The 20,901-nt window shown below is 39.2% G+C and overlaps 1 protein-coding gene across 3 annotated transcripts in view; it reads right to left on the bottom strand.

The window, feature by feature from the left end:
* The window catches only part of MRPL42 (mitochondrial ribosomal protein L42), a 33,633-nt gene extending 24,988 nt beyond the window's left edge, over nucleotides 1-8,645 (bottom strand). Inside the window, exons 1-3 of one of the 3 annotated variants that reach the window (XM_047867462.1) lie at nucleotides 8,480-8,645; nucleotides 5,306-5,464; nucleotides 84-147 (exon numbers count right to left, since the gene is read on the bottom strand). In XM_047867462.1, coding sequence (XP_047723418.1) covers nucleotides 84-147; nucleotides 5,306-5,375 — 134 coding nt within the window. In that variant the 5' untranslated portion in view covers nucleotides 5,376-5,464; nucleotides 8,480-8,645. Of the gene's footprint in view, nucleotides 1-83; nucleotides 148-5,305; nucleotides 5,465-8,445 lie in introns of all 3 variants that reach the window. The other 2 variants (XM_047867460.1, XM_047867461.1) reach the window with 2 other exon arrangements.
* Nucleotides 8,646-20,901: the final 12,256 nt, after the last annotated feature.

The following is a 20,901-nucleotide window of genomic DNA, read 5'->3' as shown; positions in this document are numbered from 1 at the left end:
AAAATACCAAAAGGAGAAATAAAATTAAATCATTTCAGATACAACAAACAGACTTATTTTTTCAGTTGAATTTAAATACATACCAATTATAGTCATCTGGAAGAGGCGAATACGTAGATTTATGACAAACACAATATAAAGCTCCGTCTGCAAAAAAATGGATTTAGTTAATTTCAGCATACCTTCTCACATAAATGTAAAGCTAGTTTCACTCATTCAGCCAACACTTACTGCATTTACAGGAAACAGGGCTGTACTAGAGACCAAGGATTCAACAACAAGATCTAGTCCCTGCTTTCAAAAAGGGTACAAGTCTGGTGAGAGATAATTCCAATATAAACAAAACAATTCCAATATAAACGATAAGCCTGTTAGGATGGGTAAGCACCACGAGAGGGGCACCCGGACAGGTTACAAAATAGGACTGTGCAGGTTTAAGAATGCCCTTCCAGTAGAGATGATGTCTACAGTGCTCTAAAGGATGGAGGAATAAGCAGGAGTTGGTAGGGGTTGAGTACAATAATCTTTTCAGAGAGTTATAAGTACTAAGGACAGAGGTAAGAAAGAACATGAAGTATTTAGGTAGTCTAAAAAACGTCTGTAAAATAAATAAATAAATAAAAGCTTTTGTGAGACCAAGTGCACAGTTCACAAAGGGGGAGTGTTAGCGATGAAATATAAAATAAATTGTTCATAATTAACTTTTCTTAATCAAAATGCTCACATTTCATAGAATATTTTCCCTTTTTTAGAAAGTCTACAAATTCAAAAGCCATAACTACTTTAAGTTTGTTAAGTATGTTCAGAGAAATGATGTTTTTAAATATAAAGAAAAAATGTAAATGTAGCTCAGTAAACTTAAAAACAGTTCTGAACACAGTGGTCCTCCCTCCCGCCACCTCCACCTTATCCGTGTTTTTGCTTTCTGGAGTTTCAGTTACCCAAGGTCAACCTCGGTCCAGAAGCAGATGATCCTCCTTCTGACATAGTGTCAGGTCAACAGTAGCCTAAAGCTACAGGACAATGCTAATGTCATCCACCTTGCTTCATCTTAGCACATACACATTTTATCTCACATCATCACAAAAAGAAAGGTGAGTACAATACAATAAGCTATTTTGAGAGATCACATTCACATAATTTTTATTACAGTATATTATTAAAATTATTCTATTATTAATTATGGTTATTAATCTCTCTTACTGTGCCTAACTAGGAAGTTTAACTTTATCACAGGCACGTATGTATAGGCAAAAACGTAGTGTTCAGTACTATCCACAGTGTCAAGCAACCCTGGGACACTTGGAATGTATCTTTCGGGGATAAGGGGGAACTACTGTGTATCTTGGTTAAAGCCAAGATCAACTTCTTTCAACCCCGCCTCTGGATCTTCAGTATGGAGTGAAATCCCCACTTTGTTAAAATACCACTCATCCTTCAAAGTCAAATGTTACTCTTTCATGAAATCTTTTTTCCTCTCCCTGCCCCACAACCCCCAACACAGAGAAAAGAGTGGTCTATTTTGCATGTCCCACAACCTACGTTTCATATGACATTACTATAACTTCTGCGAGGTCCTTCTTGTTTTTTTCTGCGTCAGTTATTTATATGTACAAAAGATGTGTAAAAAAGGTGTATTTTCCATCTTTGTATACTTCTTTCCCCGAAGACTGCATATACTTATAGATCTAAATATAAATTCTTACTCCAAGCATAAAAATTACCTTAGCAAAACTCTTTTATCATAAAAGACTGCTCAGCAAAATGTCAATGCCAAAATTCTATTGATGTAAAATAATAAAATACAAAGAATTAGAAATTTAACCTCATCTCTCAAAAGATTTGATTTTCGGGGCGCCTGGGTGGCTCAGTCGGTTAAGCGTCCGACTTCAGCCAGGTCACGATCTCGCGGTCCGTGAGTTGGAGCCCCGTGTAAGGCTCTGGGCTGATGGCTCAGAGCCTGGAGCCTGTTTCCGATTCTGTGTCTCCCTCTCTCTCTGCCCCTCCCCCGTTCATGCTGTCTCTCTCTGTCCCAAAAATAAATAAACGTTGAAAAAAAAATTTTTTTTTTAAAAAAATAAAAAAAATAAAAAAGATTTGATTTTCAATTATCTGTGCTAATATAGAGAAGCATTCAAAAAGACAAATCAGAGGACAACATAAAAACCACTTACACTATTTTCTTCTCTGACACTGTTGGGGGTCTTCCTAATCATATATGAATTAATTTTAAAAGAAGTCTGTCTTCTCTTAATATAAACGAGCTAGGTGATATATACGTTCAGTGAAACAAATAGGGTTGGGTGGCAGGGGCAGGACACACAGACTTAAGTGTTTTTAAAACAGGCAGGAAGGGACGAGGCGCCTGGGTGGCTCAGTCAGTTAAGCATCCGACTTCAGCTCAGGTCATGATCTCTTGGCTTGTGAGTTCGAGCCCCACGTTCAAGCTGGGCGTTCGAGCCCTGCGTTTGAGCCCCGCATCGGGCTCTGGGCTGACAGCCCGGAGCCCGCTTCCGATTCTGTCTCCTTCTCTGCCCCTCCCCTGCTCACACACTCTCTCAAGAATAAACATTTAAAAATTAAAAAAAAAAAAAAATAGGCAAAGGGGAAACTCAAGACAATGGTATTTCAGGTGAACTAGAAACTCTTGTTAAATTTCTACCCTACACTTGTGCAGACATTTGTTTGTGCCCTCATGACATACATTGCCTTCTACCTCATATTCCAGGTATTTCTTATTTTCATAGATGTCTATTTCACCTACAAGCATAAATAAGTTCCTTAAGGCCAGGAACCAAATTTTGATCATTACTCTGTCCCCTATAGTGACTACTAATAAAAAAGTGATCCCCAAACTGCCTCTAAATGTTAACTTCTTAATTAGTACATAATTTAAAAAACTAATTTGACACTTTGTCAAGAGAAAAACTCTAGATATGGTAAATATCAGAGGTTTTTAACATGTAACTAGAATTAAATGCCAAAGTTAACATCAATCAACTCAATGCACTAAAAAGAATTTCAGAGAGTCAGCTCTCCATAACTTACAAGCTATTCTTGTTATGTATACATATGTTCAATTGCTTTCTGCTAAGATCTATAAGAACTAATAGTCTTGCCTAACTTTCAAATACTCAATATTTTAAGTTAGTACAGGAAAGAAGGTACAGGAGAAAGTGTATCAGGCTAAACAAGATGGGAAGACCTAAGTTTTGATTACGGCTCTCATCTATCAGATATACAAACTTGATTAGGTTTCAGAGAGGTCAGAGAACTCAACTTCCTTCACCTTTATTAAATACCTAACATTATTCAAAGTTGTAAAATTCAAAGTTGTAAGGATCAAATGACTTAGTACACTTAACAAAACTAAAATATTCTACATTCCCATTTTGACTACATATTTTTAAAGGTTTTAAAAGTTCCTTCTGGCATATGGGGAGGCCTTTTTATTTCTATTCACTGAACTTTCTCCCTTAATCATGGTTTTGCTTTGCCTCTAATCTTAATGTTCTTCCTTTTCATATAAAATATCAATAATAGTAATACTTTACCTTCAATAATAGTAATAATAGAACTTGTGCAGAATAAGAGGCTTCAGAATGCAAGAAGTGAGGTATTCACTAAATACTAGGATGACTGAGTGAAATGGATTCATTTACTGGGGTAATGCAAATTAATTCTTAGTTAACTACACATTTTGACAACTCCAATCCATTCAAATCAGTTCAACCACTTATCATCTACCATGTATGAGAGGTACCGAGGAAACCAAAATAAATTAGATATTACAAATTTATAATCCAGTGGATAAAGTATGTATGGAAAATTTTCACTTATCGAGGGGCATATTAACTGGTTTTCACACTAACCTCAGTGAGGGTTCTCTTTCAGCACATAGACCAGGGAAAAATGGATTAGGTCTGATTTCCCATCAGCCTTCAGGCTGGGTTCTGGTCAAGGCAAAGGGGAGGGTAAACAGCAGAGGTCTCTCCCAATTCTCAACAACTAAAATGCTCCTAAGTAATCAAGAGCAAACTATAGTTTTGTTCTCATTCTGATTTTAGTTTATATCTAAAGTCTCTTAGCAATCTCCTCCTTCATTTACTTGGTTAATTATACTCTTACTCAGTTTTTACCCTAGTCTTCAACTCTTTCCCCCTAACTCAATAAACCACTGTTCAATTACAAATTGCAATCAATAGGAAATATGAAGGAAGAGATTAAGGTCATCCAGAGATGCGTAAAAAAAATTTGGCTAGCATAGCTAAAGATGAAAATGCAAACCTATTATAACACTATAACCATGTTTGTTCTAGAAATGGAAGAAGAGAGTTCACAGACAGAAGGAAGGGAGAGCGAAAGCAAGACCAGTTGGGAAATAAGATTTTAATAGTCTACTTATTTATATGGGTCAATATTTTGACTATCAAACATGTATTAATAGGCTCTGAAGAAAATATTAGACTACCCACATGTCTTTAGGAAAAAAAGGTACAAATTATATATTATATACATTATAAAATTGTAAAAGTAAGCTCCATGCCCAACATGAGGCCTGAACTCATGACCCCAAGACTGAGAGTCACAAGTTCTACCCAATGAGTCAGAAAGGTGCTCCTATAAATTATAAATATTTTATGTATTATAATACATAAAACATTTTTATATTATACGTAAATATATTTTTTAAATGGCTTAGTACATAGAAAACACAAACTGAAATCCAAAATATTAGCAATGATTTTTATAAGATGGAATTGTAAATTTGCCCTTTATTTGTTCATTTTAAGAACTAGTAAAAAAGTAATGTGTGAAAACATAGTAAACGTAAGTGATTCAGACCAGAGAAAGTTCCTCTTTGTCAATCCCTCACTTGCCCTCAGCTAAATCCCAGTAGTGGTCTACACAGATAATCTCTTTGGTCCACATCTTTTACTCTGTATTTATACATACACACACAACATATATAGTAGATCTTCTTTAAAATGCACAAATGGGATCATACAATAGATACCGTTCTGTGACCTACTTTTACCCCCTGCTATTTAGAGATCTTTTCATGTTGGTAACAGCTGTATGATATTCATAGTAAAGATATGCCATAATTTATCCATTCCCCTTTTGACAGACATTTAGACTTTCTCCCCTTTTCCATTATTGCAAACATTCCTGCTATTAAGAGCATATACAATAAACATTTTTTATTAATAACTAGACACTAAATTTTCTACAGTGAACAAGGATTTCTACAATATTTGAAAATTTTTAAAACTCTTTTTAAACATTAAAAAAAAAATCTCACTTTGAATCGGAAATAAATGTTTCCAGATAGTTCTGTTTGATATCACCCGTTTTACTGCTGCTAATACCATGGTGACTCAAGATGCTTATCCGGTGGTGTGAAAGATGACCTGGAGAAACTGCTTTTAAAATCTGCTTCCAGGCATACCTATTTTCATCCCTGCGTAAGAGATAAAGAAAAATTAGTGCTACCTATGGTAAATTAAAGTGGTACAATATATTGAACACTATAAGAACAAGATAGGAAGCACTACCTAGAACTACAGTCACAAGAAAAACTTTTAAACAACTTTAAATTTCCCTGTGATATAGGACAAAGATCAACACCAAAATATAAGACCTAAAGCCTTAGAACTATGTCCATTACTATTTTTCTTAAATGCAAACTTCTTGGCACTTACTATAGTTCTTTCCATTTAGTGAGCATTCAGCAAATGCATAACTCCTCTTAGAAACAGTCACTCACTGGCACAAAAACAGACACTCAGATCAATGAAACAGAATACAGAACCCAGAAATAGACCCGGAAACGTATGATCAACTAATCTTTGACAAAGCAGGAAAGACTATCCAATGGAATAAAGACAGTCTCTTCAGCAAATGGTGCTGGGAAAACCGGACGGCGACATGCAGAAAAATGAACCTGGACCACTTTCTTACATCATACACAAAAATAAATTCAAAATGGATGAAAGACTTAAACGTAAGACAGGAAGCCATCAAAATCCTAGAGGAGAAAGCAGGCAAAAACCTCTTTGACCTCGGCCACAGCAACTTCTTACTCAACACATCTCTGGAGGCAAAGGAAACCAAAGCAAAAATGAACTATTGGGACCTCATTAAAATAAAAAGCTTCTGCACAGCGAAGGAAACAATCAGCAAAACTAAAAGGCAATAGATGGAATGGGAAAAGATATATGCAAACGACGTATCAGATAAAGGGTTAGTGTCCAAAATCTATAGAGAACTTACCAAACTCAACACCCAAAAAACTAATAATCCAGTGAAGAAATGGGCAAAAGACATGAATAGACACTTCTCCAAAGAAGACATCCAGATGGCCAACCGACACATGAAAAAATGCTCAACATCACTCATCATCAGGGAAATACAAATCAAAACCACAAGGAGACACCTCACACCTGTCAGAATGACTAAAATTAATCACTCAGGAAACAACAGATGTTGGTGAGGATGCGGAGAAAGAGGATCTCTTTTGCACTGCTGGTGGGAATGCAAACTGGTGCAGCCACTCGAAAACAGTATGGAGCTTCCTCAAAAAATTAAAAATAGAACTATGCTATGACCCAGCAACTGCACTACTAGGTATTTATCCAAGGAATGCAGGTATGCTATTTTGAAGGGGCACATGCACCCCCATGTTTATAGCAGCACTATCAACAATAGCCAATGTATGGAAAGAGCCCAAATGTCCATCGATGGATGAATGGATAAAGATGTGGTATATATATACAATGGAGTATTACTCGGCAATCACAAAGAATGAAATCTTGCCATTTGCAACAATGTGGATGAAACTAGGGGGTATTACGCTAAGCAAAATTAGTCAGAGAAAGACAAATATCATATGACTTCACTCATACGAGGACTTTAAGAGACAAAACAGATGAACCTAAAAGAAGGGAAGCAAAAATAATATAAAAACAGGGAGGGGGACAAAACATAAGAGACTCTTAAATATGGAGAACAGAGGGTTACTGGAAGGGTTGTGGGAGAGGGGATGGGCTGAATGGGTAAGGGACATTCATTGAAGTCATTGGCGTACCATGTGCAAACTTGGATGTAAATTACAAAAAAAAAAAAAAAACAAACAGTAATAATAGAAAGTTTTGTCTCAAAAAAAAAAAAAAAAGAAACACACGTGCTACACAAAACATCCTCCCTCATAATATTAATGTGTCTGTGTACAGCCTCTCAGGTGCCATACGCAAGATCTTACTACATCATTTGAAGTAGGATTGTTTCTGATTAAATTTAAACAATTCCTATCCTTGGCCTAGTAAATACTGATTTAGGGGAACACATATAAACTCTCTGAAGTCCCAAGTAAAATTTCACCCTCTTATACATGTACAAGGTTTTTAATTTAACAATGTGCTTTCACTGCCATTTTATTCTATTAATCACGACAGGTATCTTTATTTCCATTCATGAGGAAACTAAAGTACACAATTTAAATGATTTACTTACAAGAACTTTATTATCAGTCACTCATAAACTGGGGGACTTTGGGCCCTTTGTTTCTTCGATGGTAAAATGGGGAAAACCACCACAACCTCCATGGCTTTTGTAAGTAAATGACTTCTAACCATTGCTACATCCCTTGTCTTTAAATGGCCTCGATAACTGTTGGTTCCCTTCCCCCAACAGTGATAAAATGGAATGGGGGACATAGGCCGCACAGTTTTATACGCTGGACTAACCTATGCAGGGCGATTCCTTGCACGGTTAGTACATGTGTCTACTTTCCCTGGGTTCATACACTGTGGTTTTTGCAGTTCACGTTTCTCTATACAATATATGTTCTATCACAAGTCTGTGAAGTAGGCATCTCCATTTTATACACTGAGAACCGAGGCTCAGGGAGGTCAAACGATTTACTTGTCCTCTTCTACCCCTGCTTTATAGGTGGCATGGATGGAAAGCAATGCCATGTTTTCTGACCACAAACCAAGGAACAAAATATCTGGAGGAACATCAGGTCCCCTCAATCCGGGACAAGCACCCCCAGCGGAAGCCAGATTACTCACTCCAGGGCGAGAAATTCAGGTAGTCAATTCCTTGGCCCATACTTCAACCCCGCAACAAAAGCTGCGGGGAGCCTCGGAGGACCCGCGGTCTGAGAAACAGGCTACCAGGCGCACCGGGACTAGGACCCAGGGACAGATCCAAAAGACTTGGACTGGAGGGGTCCCCAAGTGACCCACCCAGGCACGAGGAAAGCCCCACAAGCGCACGGCCATTATGCCAACCCTTCTGCAGGATGGACCGCGACTGGTGATACCAGCTTTATCCTACCGCGAACGACAGGTAGGGGACCTCAACATCTCTCCATAAAGCTTCTGAGCCTGTCTAGCTTCTAGGAACTCCCTGACCAGAGGAGGAGAAGGCAGCAGTTACCTGACAGACGCTCACCGCGAGCCCACCATCTTACCTCAATCCGGGTCTTAGGAGACACTGCTTCACGCACCTCCCTGGCCCGCGGGGCAGTATGGGAAATGTAGTCTCCGAGGGCAGAGCGCGGGTCCACCGAACGGGCTCTCGCGTTTAGTTTTAGCCGTTCGGCTAAACTTCAGCGGTGTTACACCCCCAAAAAACAAAATCAGTGCCTTACGCACACATCCTTAGAAAGAAACAAGAGCTACCTTTTTTTAAAGTTCATACAGGGGCGCCTGGGTGGCGCAGTCGGTTAAGCGTCCGACTTCAGCCAGGTCACGATCTCGCAGTCTGCGAGTTCGAGCCCCGCGTCAGGCTCTGGGCTGATGGCTCGGAGCCTGGAGCCTGTTTCCGATTCTGTGTCTCCCTCTCTCTCTGCCCCTCCCCCGTTCATGCTCTGTCTCTCTCTGTCCCAAAAATAAATAAACGTTGAAAAAAAAATTAAAAAAAAATAAAGTTCATACAAATTAATAGATGAGCTCAAGATCGCTCCTAGGTGGATGAGTTAAGGTTTCCTGGAGGAAGAGGTATTTCAGAGAAGCTCTGACGGCCGGTGGCTTGGATCTGGCGTTTGAAATGGGGAAGTGGGGAGGCCCTTCCACCGGAAACCCCAGCACTGTGTCCTGAGAATTGTGCTGAGTATTCATTACGGAAGAAGAAAATGTGCAGAATCCTGGACCTTGCCTTATATTTAGTGCAGAGAGAAGCCCCTGGGCCTTTGCACTTTCTGCTCTCACTGCCAGTAAGGCTTTTCTCTCACCACTTCTCATGACCACTGCCTTACTTTATACAGGTCCAGTTCACATGGCATCTCGGAGAGGACCACATCATTAAAAGAGCCTCATCTACCCTTATCCCATTGCCCTCCTTTATTTTTCTTTATAACATTTATCATTATTTAACATTCTATTATCATTTTTTCCTTGTTTGTCTGTCTCTTATGCTAGAATGCAAGCTCCATGAAGGCAGGAACAAGTATCTATCGTGTTCTACACTGTATACAAACCCAACATCTAGAACTGCTCTCGGCCCCATTGTAGGTCTCCAACATTTGTTGAATAAATGAAACAAATAACACTGTGGGTATCCAAAACAGTAGATGACTAATTCCTTTCCCAAATGATTTGCAAAATTTCGTATTTATGTACATTTTTCTGAAAAGAGTTCATAACTTCTATCATGTATTCAAGGGGGGCAATAAACTCCTCAAAAAGGTAAGGGCCATAGTCCTGAGTGATTAATATGGAAAATAAGTGAATGTAAGTTCACAGTAAAGAAAAATAAATGTGAGCTGCTTTGGTATCTCCGTATTTTTCACAGAATGCCAAGCTCATTCTGCTACTAATCTTTGTTCCTGTAGAGCCCACACTGAGAACACGACTCTGTCCTTTCTAATCTTGTCCATCCTTCAAAGCTGCCCTGTAATGTGTTTCTGGACTCTGCTGTAGGAAGAGACAGAAAGGAAAACAGATTTGAATGAACAATCAAATGGACTTGTTAAACATTTGCTAAGCAAAGCAGAAGAGGGATGGATCAAAGGTGACCCCAGAGGACACATCTTGATGACAGTGAGTTGAGTGGGGACCACTGACTAACAAGAAGACTCACATATTGGGGCCAGGAAAAATTGACAAAGCTGAGACCAGAAAAAGACACCAACTACGTGCATGGGAAAGAGAGTAGAGACATTTCTAGAAGGGAACAACTTAAAACTCTAAAGGGTATAGAAATAGCTTGCCATGCGCTGGAGTATGGTGTGGAGGAGAGTGGCGGGAGATGAGGTGAATAAGAGCCAGATCACGTTGGGCTTTGTAGGTGTTGGTAGTGATAACATGGGATTGGGATGGAGGCCATAGGCACAGATGTTATTCTAAATGCAGTAGGCGGTCACTGAGGGTTCTAATGCAAAAGAAGAGACATGATACAATATATGTTTAAATTTTTTTTTTTATATGTACCTATTTTTGAGAGAGAGAGAGACAGAGCATGAGGGGGAGAGGGGCAGAGAGAGAGAGGGAGACACGGAATCCAAAGCAGGCTGCAGGCTCTGAGCTGTCAGCACAGAGCCCAATGTGGGGCTTGAAGTCAACAACCATGAGATCATGGCCTGAGCTGAAGTCAGACGCCTAACTGACTGAGCCACCCAGGTGCCCCTACAATATAAGTTTTTAAAAGATTATTCTGGCTGTGTTGTGAGGAGCAATGGCGTGATGGAGGGTGGCAAAGATGAGATGGAGAGAAGGGCAAAGAGTCCAGATATATACTGGAAGTAGAAATGATGACCGAACCTGCTGATGGATTGATTAATGTGGGAGTTGAGGGAGAGGAAAGACACCTCAGGAGATTCTTTGACCACTAGCTTGAAGGTGGTGTGGTTCGTGAGGTAGGGGAGACTCGAAGAGGAGCAGGTTTTGGAGTCTGATGAGGGTAGAAGTGAATAATTCCATCTGGGACTTGTTGGATTTGAGATATCTCTGAGATAGAAATAGAGATATAATAGAGACGTAAAATGAGGCAGGTGGTTGGACAGATGTGTCCGAAGAATAGAGGTTAGGCTAGATGCAGATTTGAAGCCACGGGAATGTTGAGTGCATACAGGGAGAGAGTGTAGAAAAAAAAGAAAAAGGCCCTGGAACCTGGCCCAGGGAATTCCAACATTTAGAGGTCATGTGGAGGAGGACAGACAGCAAGGGCCTCTCAGAAGTGGCAAGGAGAGAGGCAGTATGAAAACCAAGAGACCGTGGTGTGTGAGTAGTGAAGCAAGGCATGTCATGAAGTGTTTTCATTAACTTTAGAGTTTGGTGCCAGCAAATTTAAAACTATAATTCCCCCAAATACAAACTTGAAACACCAGCGAATAACTTACATCAGCCTACATAAAAGCAGTTTAAATTCATGCTAGTAAAATGACGAACAGACAACATTGGACAACTTTGGAGTTGGCTACAAATGGCTTCAGCTGAAATGGGATTGCCTTAATTTTCCTCTAACTTCATAAAATAAAGTCACTTTTTATATAAATCAGAGATCAAAGACTCCAAAGCAATCTAACTGCCAAGCTATTAGGGACAATCTTTCTAAAACCTTTTATTTATTTTATTATATAAAATTGGCTACAGTTTTGAGCACTAAGTATGTGACAGACCTTATTCTTCAAGCACTTTACATATTTTTTTTCTACTCTTCCTTCTGATAGTCCTAGGAGATGGGTATAATTATTATGACTGTTGTTGTTCAAATGAAGTTGCAGAAACACAGAGAGTGAAATAACTTGTTCAAAGTCATGCAAGGTACAAATAGCAGAACTGTGATTTAAGCTGAGAACTACTGATACAGCACCCATGAGCTTGACCACTGTGTGAACTTGTGAAGTGCTCATTTCCAAATAGAAAAGGTACATTAAAAAAAAATACTAATACAGAGGCACCTGGGTGGCTTAGTTGGTTAAATGTCCAACTTCAGCTCAGGGTATGATCTCCTGGTTTGTGGGTTTGAGCCCTGTTTTGGGCTCTGTGCTGACGGCTCAGAGCCTGGAGCCTGCTTCAGATTCTATGTCCCGCCCGCCTCTCTCTGGCCCTCCCCCACTTGCGCTCTGTCTCTCTCTCTCAAAAATAAATAAATATTTTTTAAAAATGCTAATACAGATTTAAACCACAAAACCCAAGAGATAATCACTGCTAACACCCTGGTGTATAACCTGTCACTTTTAATCACTTCTTATATCTATGTTATAATAGCTAACATTTATTGGACACATTATGTGTACTGTTTTCAAATCCTATGTCTATAAATGGCAGAGCTGAGATATGAACCAGATAGCCTGGTTCTCCTTCAATCTCCCTCTCTTTTACACAAACACATTATGTTTAGGTTTTCTTTTATTCCTATTAATATCCATGTATAAATCCACATATACTTGCACATTTAGATTTTCTTTTTATAAAACCATAGATATGTGCATAGTAAACAAATAACTTAATGTATCATGAACATCTTTCCTATGAATAGCCTTAATAGTGCTTTTTTATTTTTTATTTTGTTTTATTTTTTATTTTATTTGTTTATTTTTTTAATTTATTTTATTTCCTTTCTTTTCTTTTAGTGTTTATTTTTCATTTTATTTTATTTTAATTTTTTATTTTAATGTTTTATTTTGCTTATTTTTTATTTTAGTGTTTTATTTTATTTTATTTATTTTTATTTTTATTTATTTTATTTTTTATACTATTTTTATTCTATTTATTTATTTTATTATTTATTTTATTTTTATTTTTTAATTTTATTTTAGTATTTTATTTTACTTATATTTATTTTTGTTTATTTATTTTATTTCTTTTTATTTTTACTTTATTTTTAGTTTTTTATCTTATTCTTATTTTATTTTGTTTTTTATTATTTTATTTATTTTATTTTATCTTTTATTTTAGAGAGAGAGAAAGGAGAGAGCACTTATGCGTGTGCAAGAGATAGGGGAGGGGCAGAGGGAAAGAGAGAATCTCAAACAGATTCCGTGCTCAACAGGGTCCTGGAATCATGACCTGAACCAAAATCAAGGGTCAGACACTCAGCCAATTGAGCCACACAGGTGCCCAAAAATAGTGTCAATTTTATTAAAAAAAAATTTTTTTTTTAATGTTTATTTATTTTTGAGAGAGACAGAGACAGAATGCCAGTGGGTTAGGGGCAGAGAGAGAGGGAGACACAGAAACTGAAACAGGTTCCAGCCTCTGAGCTGTCAACACAGAGGGCTCAAACTCTCGAGTGAGATCATGTCCTGAGCCGAAGTCAGCAGCTCAACTGACTGAGCCACCCAGGCGCCCCAAATAGTGTCAATTTTAAACTGCAAGCCTCCATCGTTAGGACTTATTTACATTATTAAAAATCCTTACAATATAGTTTTAATTTTAAAATTATTTCATTATTTAAAAAATAATAATAAAAAAATAAAATTTATTTCATTATTAGGTGATTTCATGCAACTCCTAAATTTTAAATTTATTCTACTTCACTCATTCATTCAACACATATGTCCCAAGTGCCTATTAATGTACCAGACACCAAAGCAACAGTTTCTGTCTTCATGAAGTACACATCAAGTGGGGGTGACAAATATTAAATGTATAATTATGTAATTATTCATTTTATTACTATTGTGCTGAGTGTCTCAGAGGAAAAGAATGCCATGAGGTTGGGAAATGTCTATGAGGTTGGGAAAGACACCCCTACAGATATGAATGTAAGTAGAAATCTGAAGGAAGGGTAGAGGTGAGGAAGATGAAGAGGGCAAAAAGAACAGCTTGTGTGAGAGTCCTAAAATAGGAAGCAGTATGGGTCTCTCAAGAAACAAAAAATAAGCTCCATATGACTAGAATATAGAGTGCAACAAAAACAATGAAGCTAGTGACAAAGGCAGATCTGTTTTATATTTCTCAGAAATACTTCACACTCAACAGGTAACACTTAAAAGGAGCTTTCTAGATTTACAGACTACATCTATTTGAACTGTACTTAACCAAAACATAAGACCCTGTTTTCCTAGTAAGCATTTGGTGTTCTTCTGAAGGAGTATTTGCTTTGCCTTCTTGATGATTCATTTAGTTTTTATTTTGTTTGTTTGTTTGTTTCTTTATTTTGATGTTTATTTAGTTTTTGAGAGAGAGTGCATGGAAGTGAGGGAGGGGCAGAGAGAGAGGAAAGAGAGAGAGAATCCTCGTGCAGAGCCACACCCCACGAACTGTGAGATTATGGAGCTGAAACCAAGAGTTGAACGCTCAACCAACTGAGCCCCCCGAGTGCCTCTATTTTTTTTTAATCATTCATTTTTTTTAAGAGAGAGAGAAAAAGGGAGAGAGAACGAGTCCATGTCTAGCACAGAGCCAAACTCAGGGCTTAATCTCACAACTGGGAGACAATGACCTGAGCTGAAATCAAGAGCTGAATACTTAACTGAGCCACCCATGAACCCCCACTTTGCCTTGTTGAGAAAAAGTGTATACCTTTAATCACACTGATAAATGATCCCACCAGAAACTTTGAGAAATTTATAACAGAAATTGCTAGAGATTTTCTCCAATAGATATTTCTCCCTTTCTTCCATATTAATTGAACCCATAATCTTTGACTGGGTATATGCCTCCTCAGAATTCATTTATTTTTAATTTATTTTTTAATGTTTATTTATTTTTGAGAGACAGAGAGAACCAGAGCATGTGCAGGGGAGGGACAGAAAGAGAGAGAGGGAGACTCAGAATCCAAAGCAGGCTCCAGACTCCAGGCTCTGAGCTGTCAGCATAGAGCCCAACATGTGGCTGAGCTCATGACCTGAGCCAAAGTTGGACGCTTAACCAACTGAGCCACCCAGGTGCCCCTGCCTACTCATAATTTAAAACTCCACATTTCCCAGTATATCTCGCAAATATAGGTATGGTCGTGTGACTAAAATCTGGCCAATGAGGTGTAAGCAAATGGGTCTTGTAGCAGCTTGGAGTCTCTTCCTTAAAGACATCTGATAGGTTCTCTCTGCCCCTTACTCCATCCTTTCTCCTGCAGTGTGGATGTTATGGTCACTATCTTAAAAGACTAAGAGAAGGGACTTGACTTTGGAATGATGGAGCAGTCAGCTGGAAGGAGTCTGGGATTTTGATAATTTTGTGGACCAGATTTCCCAGTTCTTGTGCTTCCTACTTACAGGTTTTTATAAAAGAGGGAAGTAAACTTTTATCTCGTTTAAGCCAGTGTTACTTTAAGCCTTTTTTACTATTAGTGGAGCCAAATCCTCACTGAAATGACATAATGAAATAAATCATAAATGATTCGAGAAAAATATATACAAAAATTGTACTGATTAAACAGTAAGGGCCTTCATGATACTAATACACACATCACATAATACATAATATTAAATACAATATAGACCATGAGTTATAAACTGCTTTTCCTTCAAAAGCTCTTTTGCGAATGCTCCAAGTGATTTTTACATTCATGTCTTCTCTACCTATAAGATCTTGGGCTTCCTGCATATAGGCTCAACTTACTTCTCATCTGTGTATCTCATATGTATAGTTTAATGTTAAGGAAACAGTAGAGTGTGGAGATTAATAAGTGGATTCTGAGAATCTCTCTGCCTAAATTTGAATCTTGATTTTCTTATTTCCTAATTTTGTTATTTGGGAAAATTTATTTTCTTAATATTTTTGAGTCTTGGGGCGCCTGGGTGGCGCAGTCGGTTAAGCGTCCGACTTCAGTCAGGTCACGATCTCGCGGTCCGTGAGCTCGAGCCCCGCGTCAGGCTCTGGGCTGATGGCTCAGAGCCTGGAGCCTGTTTCCGATTCTGTGTCTCCCTGTCTCTCTGCCCCTCCCCCATTCATGCTCTGTCTCTCTCTGTCCCAAAAATAAATAAACGTTGAAAAAAAATTAAAAAAAAATATTTTTGAGTCTTAGTTTATTTTCTATAACAGGGGGATAATAATGATCTACTTTATAGAATTGTTGAGCGGATTAAATAAAAGAAGGTAAGTAAAATGCTTAGCAAAGTACCTGGCATGTAATAAGCACTCAATCAATGTGAGTAACATTTATACTTTGCAGGTGTTTAGTAAATATTTGTGAATACCTTGCCCAAGAAGATTACTTATTTCTTAGGCACTAAGATACAATCCTTCCCTTTTGACTGTCAGGAATAATCTAATGAATGTAATTAAAAACGAAAAAATATTTTGGTCTAAAATAAACAATAATAATTTCTAGCTTAAAAAATTTTTTTTGATGTTTCTTTATTTTTGAGAGAGAGAGAGAGAGAGAGAGAGAGAGAGAGAGAGAGAGGAGGAGGAGGGGCAGAGAGAGAAGGAGACACAGAATCTGAAGCAGGCTCCAGGCTCTGAGCTGTCAGCACAGAGCCCAACACAGGGTTCAAACTCATGAGCTGTGAGATCATGACCTGAGCTGAAGTCAGACGCTTAACCAACTGAGCCACCAAGGTGCCCCAATAATTTCTATCTTTAAGTTGGTATATCACTTAAGGTCAGAGCAGAAAACAGATGACATAGTCAAAGTATGTAATTCCGGAAGGGCTTATTTACAGAAAGATTCTTTACAGAGGTGTGAGTGGAATCACAAGAAGTGATAGTAATAGTGTAACCCAGGTTTCGTAGCACTGGCTATTCCTTCCATCCCAGAAGGGAGAGAATCCTATAGTTGGCTACCTTGACAAGAGCAGTAATGTTCTGTCAAAGGGCATAGCCAGCCTAAGGTGATCTTGCCAGGACTAACCTAGGTTAATAATTACTCTCACCTGCCCATCCTTCTCCAAACCAAAGGGCAATGAACCCCCTCCATGCAGGGTAGTACATTCAGATCAACTTCCTGGGCAGAGAGCAGGGTGGACAAGGTAAAGGGTGGATCTAGAGGAGCACAAGGAAGATAACTGGCACCATATCAGAAAGAGTGTCATCAGCATGCGTTTAGTGTTGTAAATGGAAAGCCAGAGATTGGTGCAGAATCCAATTGGATTTCACTTAAACATAAGCATGTGACTCTCCCATATGGATAGAATGTGAAAGGAATTCTGAATAGTTTCAAGCAATGGGAGCTTTATTGAATGTATTGGTAAATCAAATAGTGAAACAGCCTAGGTAAGAGATTAGGGACTCAAATCACACTAAGATTTAAGTATATGGATAACCTGAATTCAAGTGACACGGGCAATGAGACAACCCTATTGGTGGGCATGGACTTGGAATTTCTATTGACATAGCAACCATAAAATAGGATTCTGCTTCTCCCTCCAGGTCACTCAGAAGATGATCCTGGAAGACTGCCCTTCCAAACTTCACCCTCATAACCAATCTAGAAGGCACCCCAAATTGTTGGTATAGATAATACCAGATTACCTGGAGGTTCCTTAATTGTTTCCTTGGATGTAAGTGACTTCAGTTCTTCAAAGATTTAGAACTAGGGGCGCCTGGGTGGCTCAGTTGGTTAAGCATCTGACTCTTGATTTCTCTCATGGTTGTGAGATCGAGCCCCGCATCAGGCTCTGTGTTGGGTGTGGAGGCTGCTTAAGGTTCTCTCTCTTCCTCTGCCCCCTCCTTGGCTCACACTTGTGCTCTCATGCTCTCTCTCTCTCTTTCTGTCTCTCTCTCTCTCTCTCTCTCAAAAAAAAAAAAGATTTAGAATTAATTGTAGAAATGACTAAGTAAATCAAACCCATCTAACTTCTAGTTAGATTTGAAAATATAACATTTACAAACATGTGTATACCATGTTTATATTTAAATATTTAGAATATATAAGATAATTTGTATTAGATTTCATTTGTGGTCTGTTAGATTAGCTATTATAGTAGAATTAAATTAATCTAATTAAAAAATTTTTAAATGTTTATTTTTGAGAGAGAGAGAGAGACAAAGCATGAGCAGGGGAGGGGCAGAGAGAGAGGGAGACACAGAATCAGAAACAGGCCCTAGGCTCTGAGCTGAAGCACAGATCCCAACATGGGGCTCGAACCCACAGACCACAAGATCATGACCTGAGCCAAAGTCAGACGCTTTACCAACTGAGCCACCCAGGTGCCCCTGTGATTCTAATTTTTAAAAATATTTTGTTAGTCTTACAAATGGAATAATAAGATTTGTAGTTGAACTTGAAAGCTTACGGAAAAACTAGATTTTACTGTTACTTCAATAAATTGTTAACTAAAAACTAATCTGTGAATAATCTCCTTTTGCAGGATATGTTGCCTCAAAGACACAAAAATACTCATTTCAGCATAAAATGAGTTTTTACCCTCTTACCTCAAGAATCATACCCACACACTGAGAACAAGGGTGAAAGCCAGCCAATGCAGGAATGGCACCTGACTTAGCAAAGTTAAGACTACAGGTCGTACCAAGGCTCATATAGTTGGTGGCACCAAGCATTTAGGAAAAGGGAGTGAGGAGGGGACTGAAAACTGATGGAATGGTTGAAAGTCCATATAAAGTGCAGTCAGACCCCAGACTCCCATGCCCATCAGTCCACCCTAGTCAGAAATGGCAATCAGAATCCAAGAGGCTCTGCACCCAAGAACAGCATACCTGGAGGAGGGCAGGGGAGAAGTGTCCAACAGAAAACTCACAAGGTGAGTCCTCTGGCTCCCTTCCTTGCCCAGCTCCAGAATGCCAGCACCCTCTGTGTTTTTGAGCCTGGTCTGAGGCCTTCCCTGTGAACAGATGAACCACCCTATGTCCTCCCAATGAATTCCTTTTCTGTTAGTCTGAGTCAGTTTCTATGCCTGCAACAAGGAACTTTGATTAAAATAACATTTCACACTTATCTTGTGTTAATTTCATTCATTTATGTCTGCATCCATTCTCCATGAGGGTAATTCCAAGTTTGATTTGGCTCATCATTTACCTGTGGAAACTAGTATTGTGCCTGGTACTTAGTAGGCACTCACTAAATGTTTATTAAATAATTGAGTGAATGAAGCCTTCCCTGTATCTTATATATACTCTTCACTGTATCTTCTATCTCAATTATGGAACTTATCACATCAAATATATTAATTTGTTTAAAGATATTTCCCATGTTAGAAATTAACTTCAAGGGGCACCTGGGTGGCGCAGTCGGTTTAGCGTCCGGGCTTCAGCCAGGTCACGATCTCGCGGTCCGGGAGTTCGAGCCCCGCATCGGGCTCTGGGCTGATGATGGCTAGGAGCCTGGAGCCTGTTTCCGATTCTGTGTCTCCCTCTCTCTCTGCCCCTCCCCCGTTCATGCTCTGTCTCTCTCTGTCCCAAAAATTAAAAAAAAAACAAAAAAAAAACAAAAAAAAAACACGTTGAAAAAAAGAAATTAACTTCAAGACTGGAGGTCCTACTTGGTTCATTTTATTTTATTTTTTAAAGTATTTATTTATTTATTTGAGAGAGAACCAGCGGGGAGCAGCAGAGAAAGAGGGAGACAGAGATAATCCCAAGCAGACTCCACACTGTCAGTTCGGAGCCCGACTTGGAGCTGGAACTCACAAACTGTGAGATCATGTCCTGAGCAGAGACCAAGAGTCAGATGCTTAACCGACTGGGCCACCCAGGTGCCTCAATACCCAGTTCATTTTATTTTATTTTTTTTTCGGTGTTTACTATTTTTGAGAGAGAGAGCACAAGCAGGGGAGGGGCAGAGAGAGAAGGAGACACAGAATCTGAAGCAGGCTCCAGGCTTAGCTGTCAGCACAGAGCCCGATGCAGGGCTCGAACTCAGGAATCGGGAGATCATCACCTGAGCCGAAGTCGGACGCTTTACTGACTGAGCTACCCAGGCACTCCTACCTAGTTCATTTTAAAAAACTGATTCCTAGGGAGGAGCTTGGACAAATAGGTAGAGAATGAAGGAAGGCAGGAAGGAGGGAATATGTGTCAAGTCATCGTGTTACTGTTGAACATAGCAAAGAAGAATATGGTGCTCCCTGACTTAACAAGGGTGCACAGTGTGGTGAGGGAGATAGGTAAACGGATTATCAGAGTGAGCATTTGGTAGAACATACTGTGCAAGACGTTTTGGAAAGGAAGGTAAGACCAGTTGGCAGATGGAGTGGGGAACCGTGAGTGAAAAGGCACCCAGATGTGAAAATTACGGTGTTAGAGAGAGTGTAGGTATGATGGATCACAGGATAGCCAAAGCTGCAATGAAATTGTCCAGACTGTGGGCTGAGGTTGCCTCTGGGGAGTTGAGACTGAAAGTGAGCAGTAGGTTAAGAAGATGTCGGGGCGCCTGGGTGGCGCAGTCGGTTAAGCGTCCGACTTCAGCCAGGTCATGATCTCGCAGTCCGTGAGTTCGAGCCCCGCGTCGGGCTCTGGGCTGATGGCTCAGAGCCTGGAGCTTGTTTCCGATTCTGTGTCTCCCTCTCTCTCTGCCCCTCCCCCGTTCATGCTCTGTCTCTCTCTGTCCCAAAAATAAATAAACGTTGAAAAAAAAAAAAAAATTTAAAAAAAAAAAAAAAAAAGAAGATGTCAAGTAATTCTGTAAATTGAAGGTAAGAGGAATAAGTTTTGTGATTGGTTAATTTATTTTATTAAAAAAAAATTTTTAATGTTTATTTTATTTTTGAGAGAGAGAGACAGCGTGAGTGGGGGAGGAGCAGAGAGGGAGGGAGACACAGAATCCCAAGCAGGCTCCAGCTCTCAGCTGTCAGCACGGAGCCGGAGAGATCATGACCTGAGCAGAAGTCAGAAGATTAACCAACTGAGCCACCCAGGCACCCCAATGTGATTGGTGAATAATGAGCTGAGTCTGCTCAGCCTTGTCTCTTTCTCTTCTCTCTTCTTTCTCTCCCTTCCTTTTTCCTCTTTTCCTTTCTCCTTCTCTCTTTCACTTCCTCCTTTCTCTCCCCCCCCCCCACCTCCTCCTCCTCCTCCTTCTCTTTCTTCTTCTTCAGTGGCCTGTCTT

This window comes from Prionailurus viverrinus, chromosome B4, assembly GCF_022837055.1.
Source record: "Prionailurus viverrinus isolate Anna chromosome B4, UM_Priviv_1.0, whole genome shotgun sequence".
Classification (NCBI taxonomy): domain Eukaryota; kingdom Metazoa; phylum Chordata; class Mammalia; order Carnivora; family Felidae; genus Prionailurus; species Prionailurus viverrinus.
This window is presented reverse-complemented; position numbering and strand designations above follow the sequence as displayed.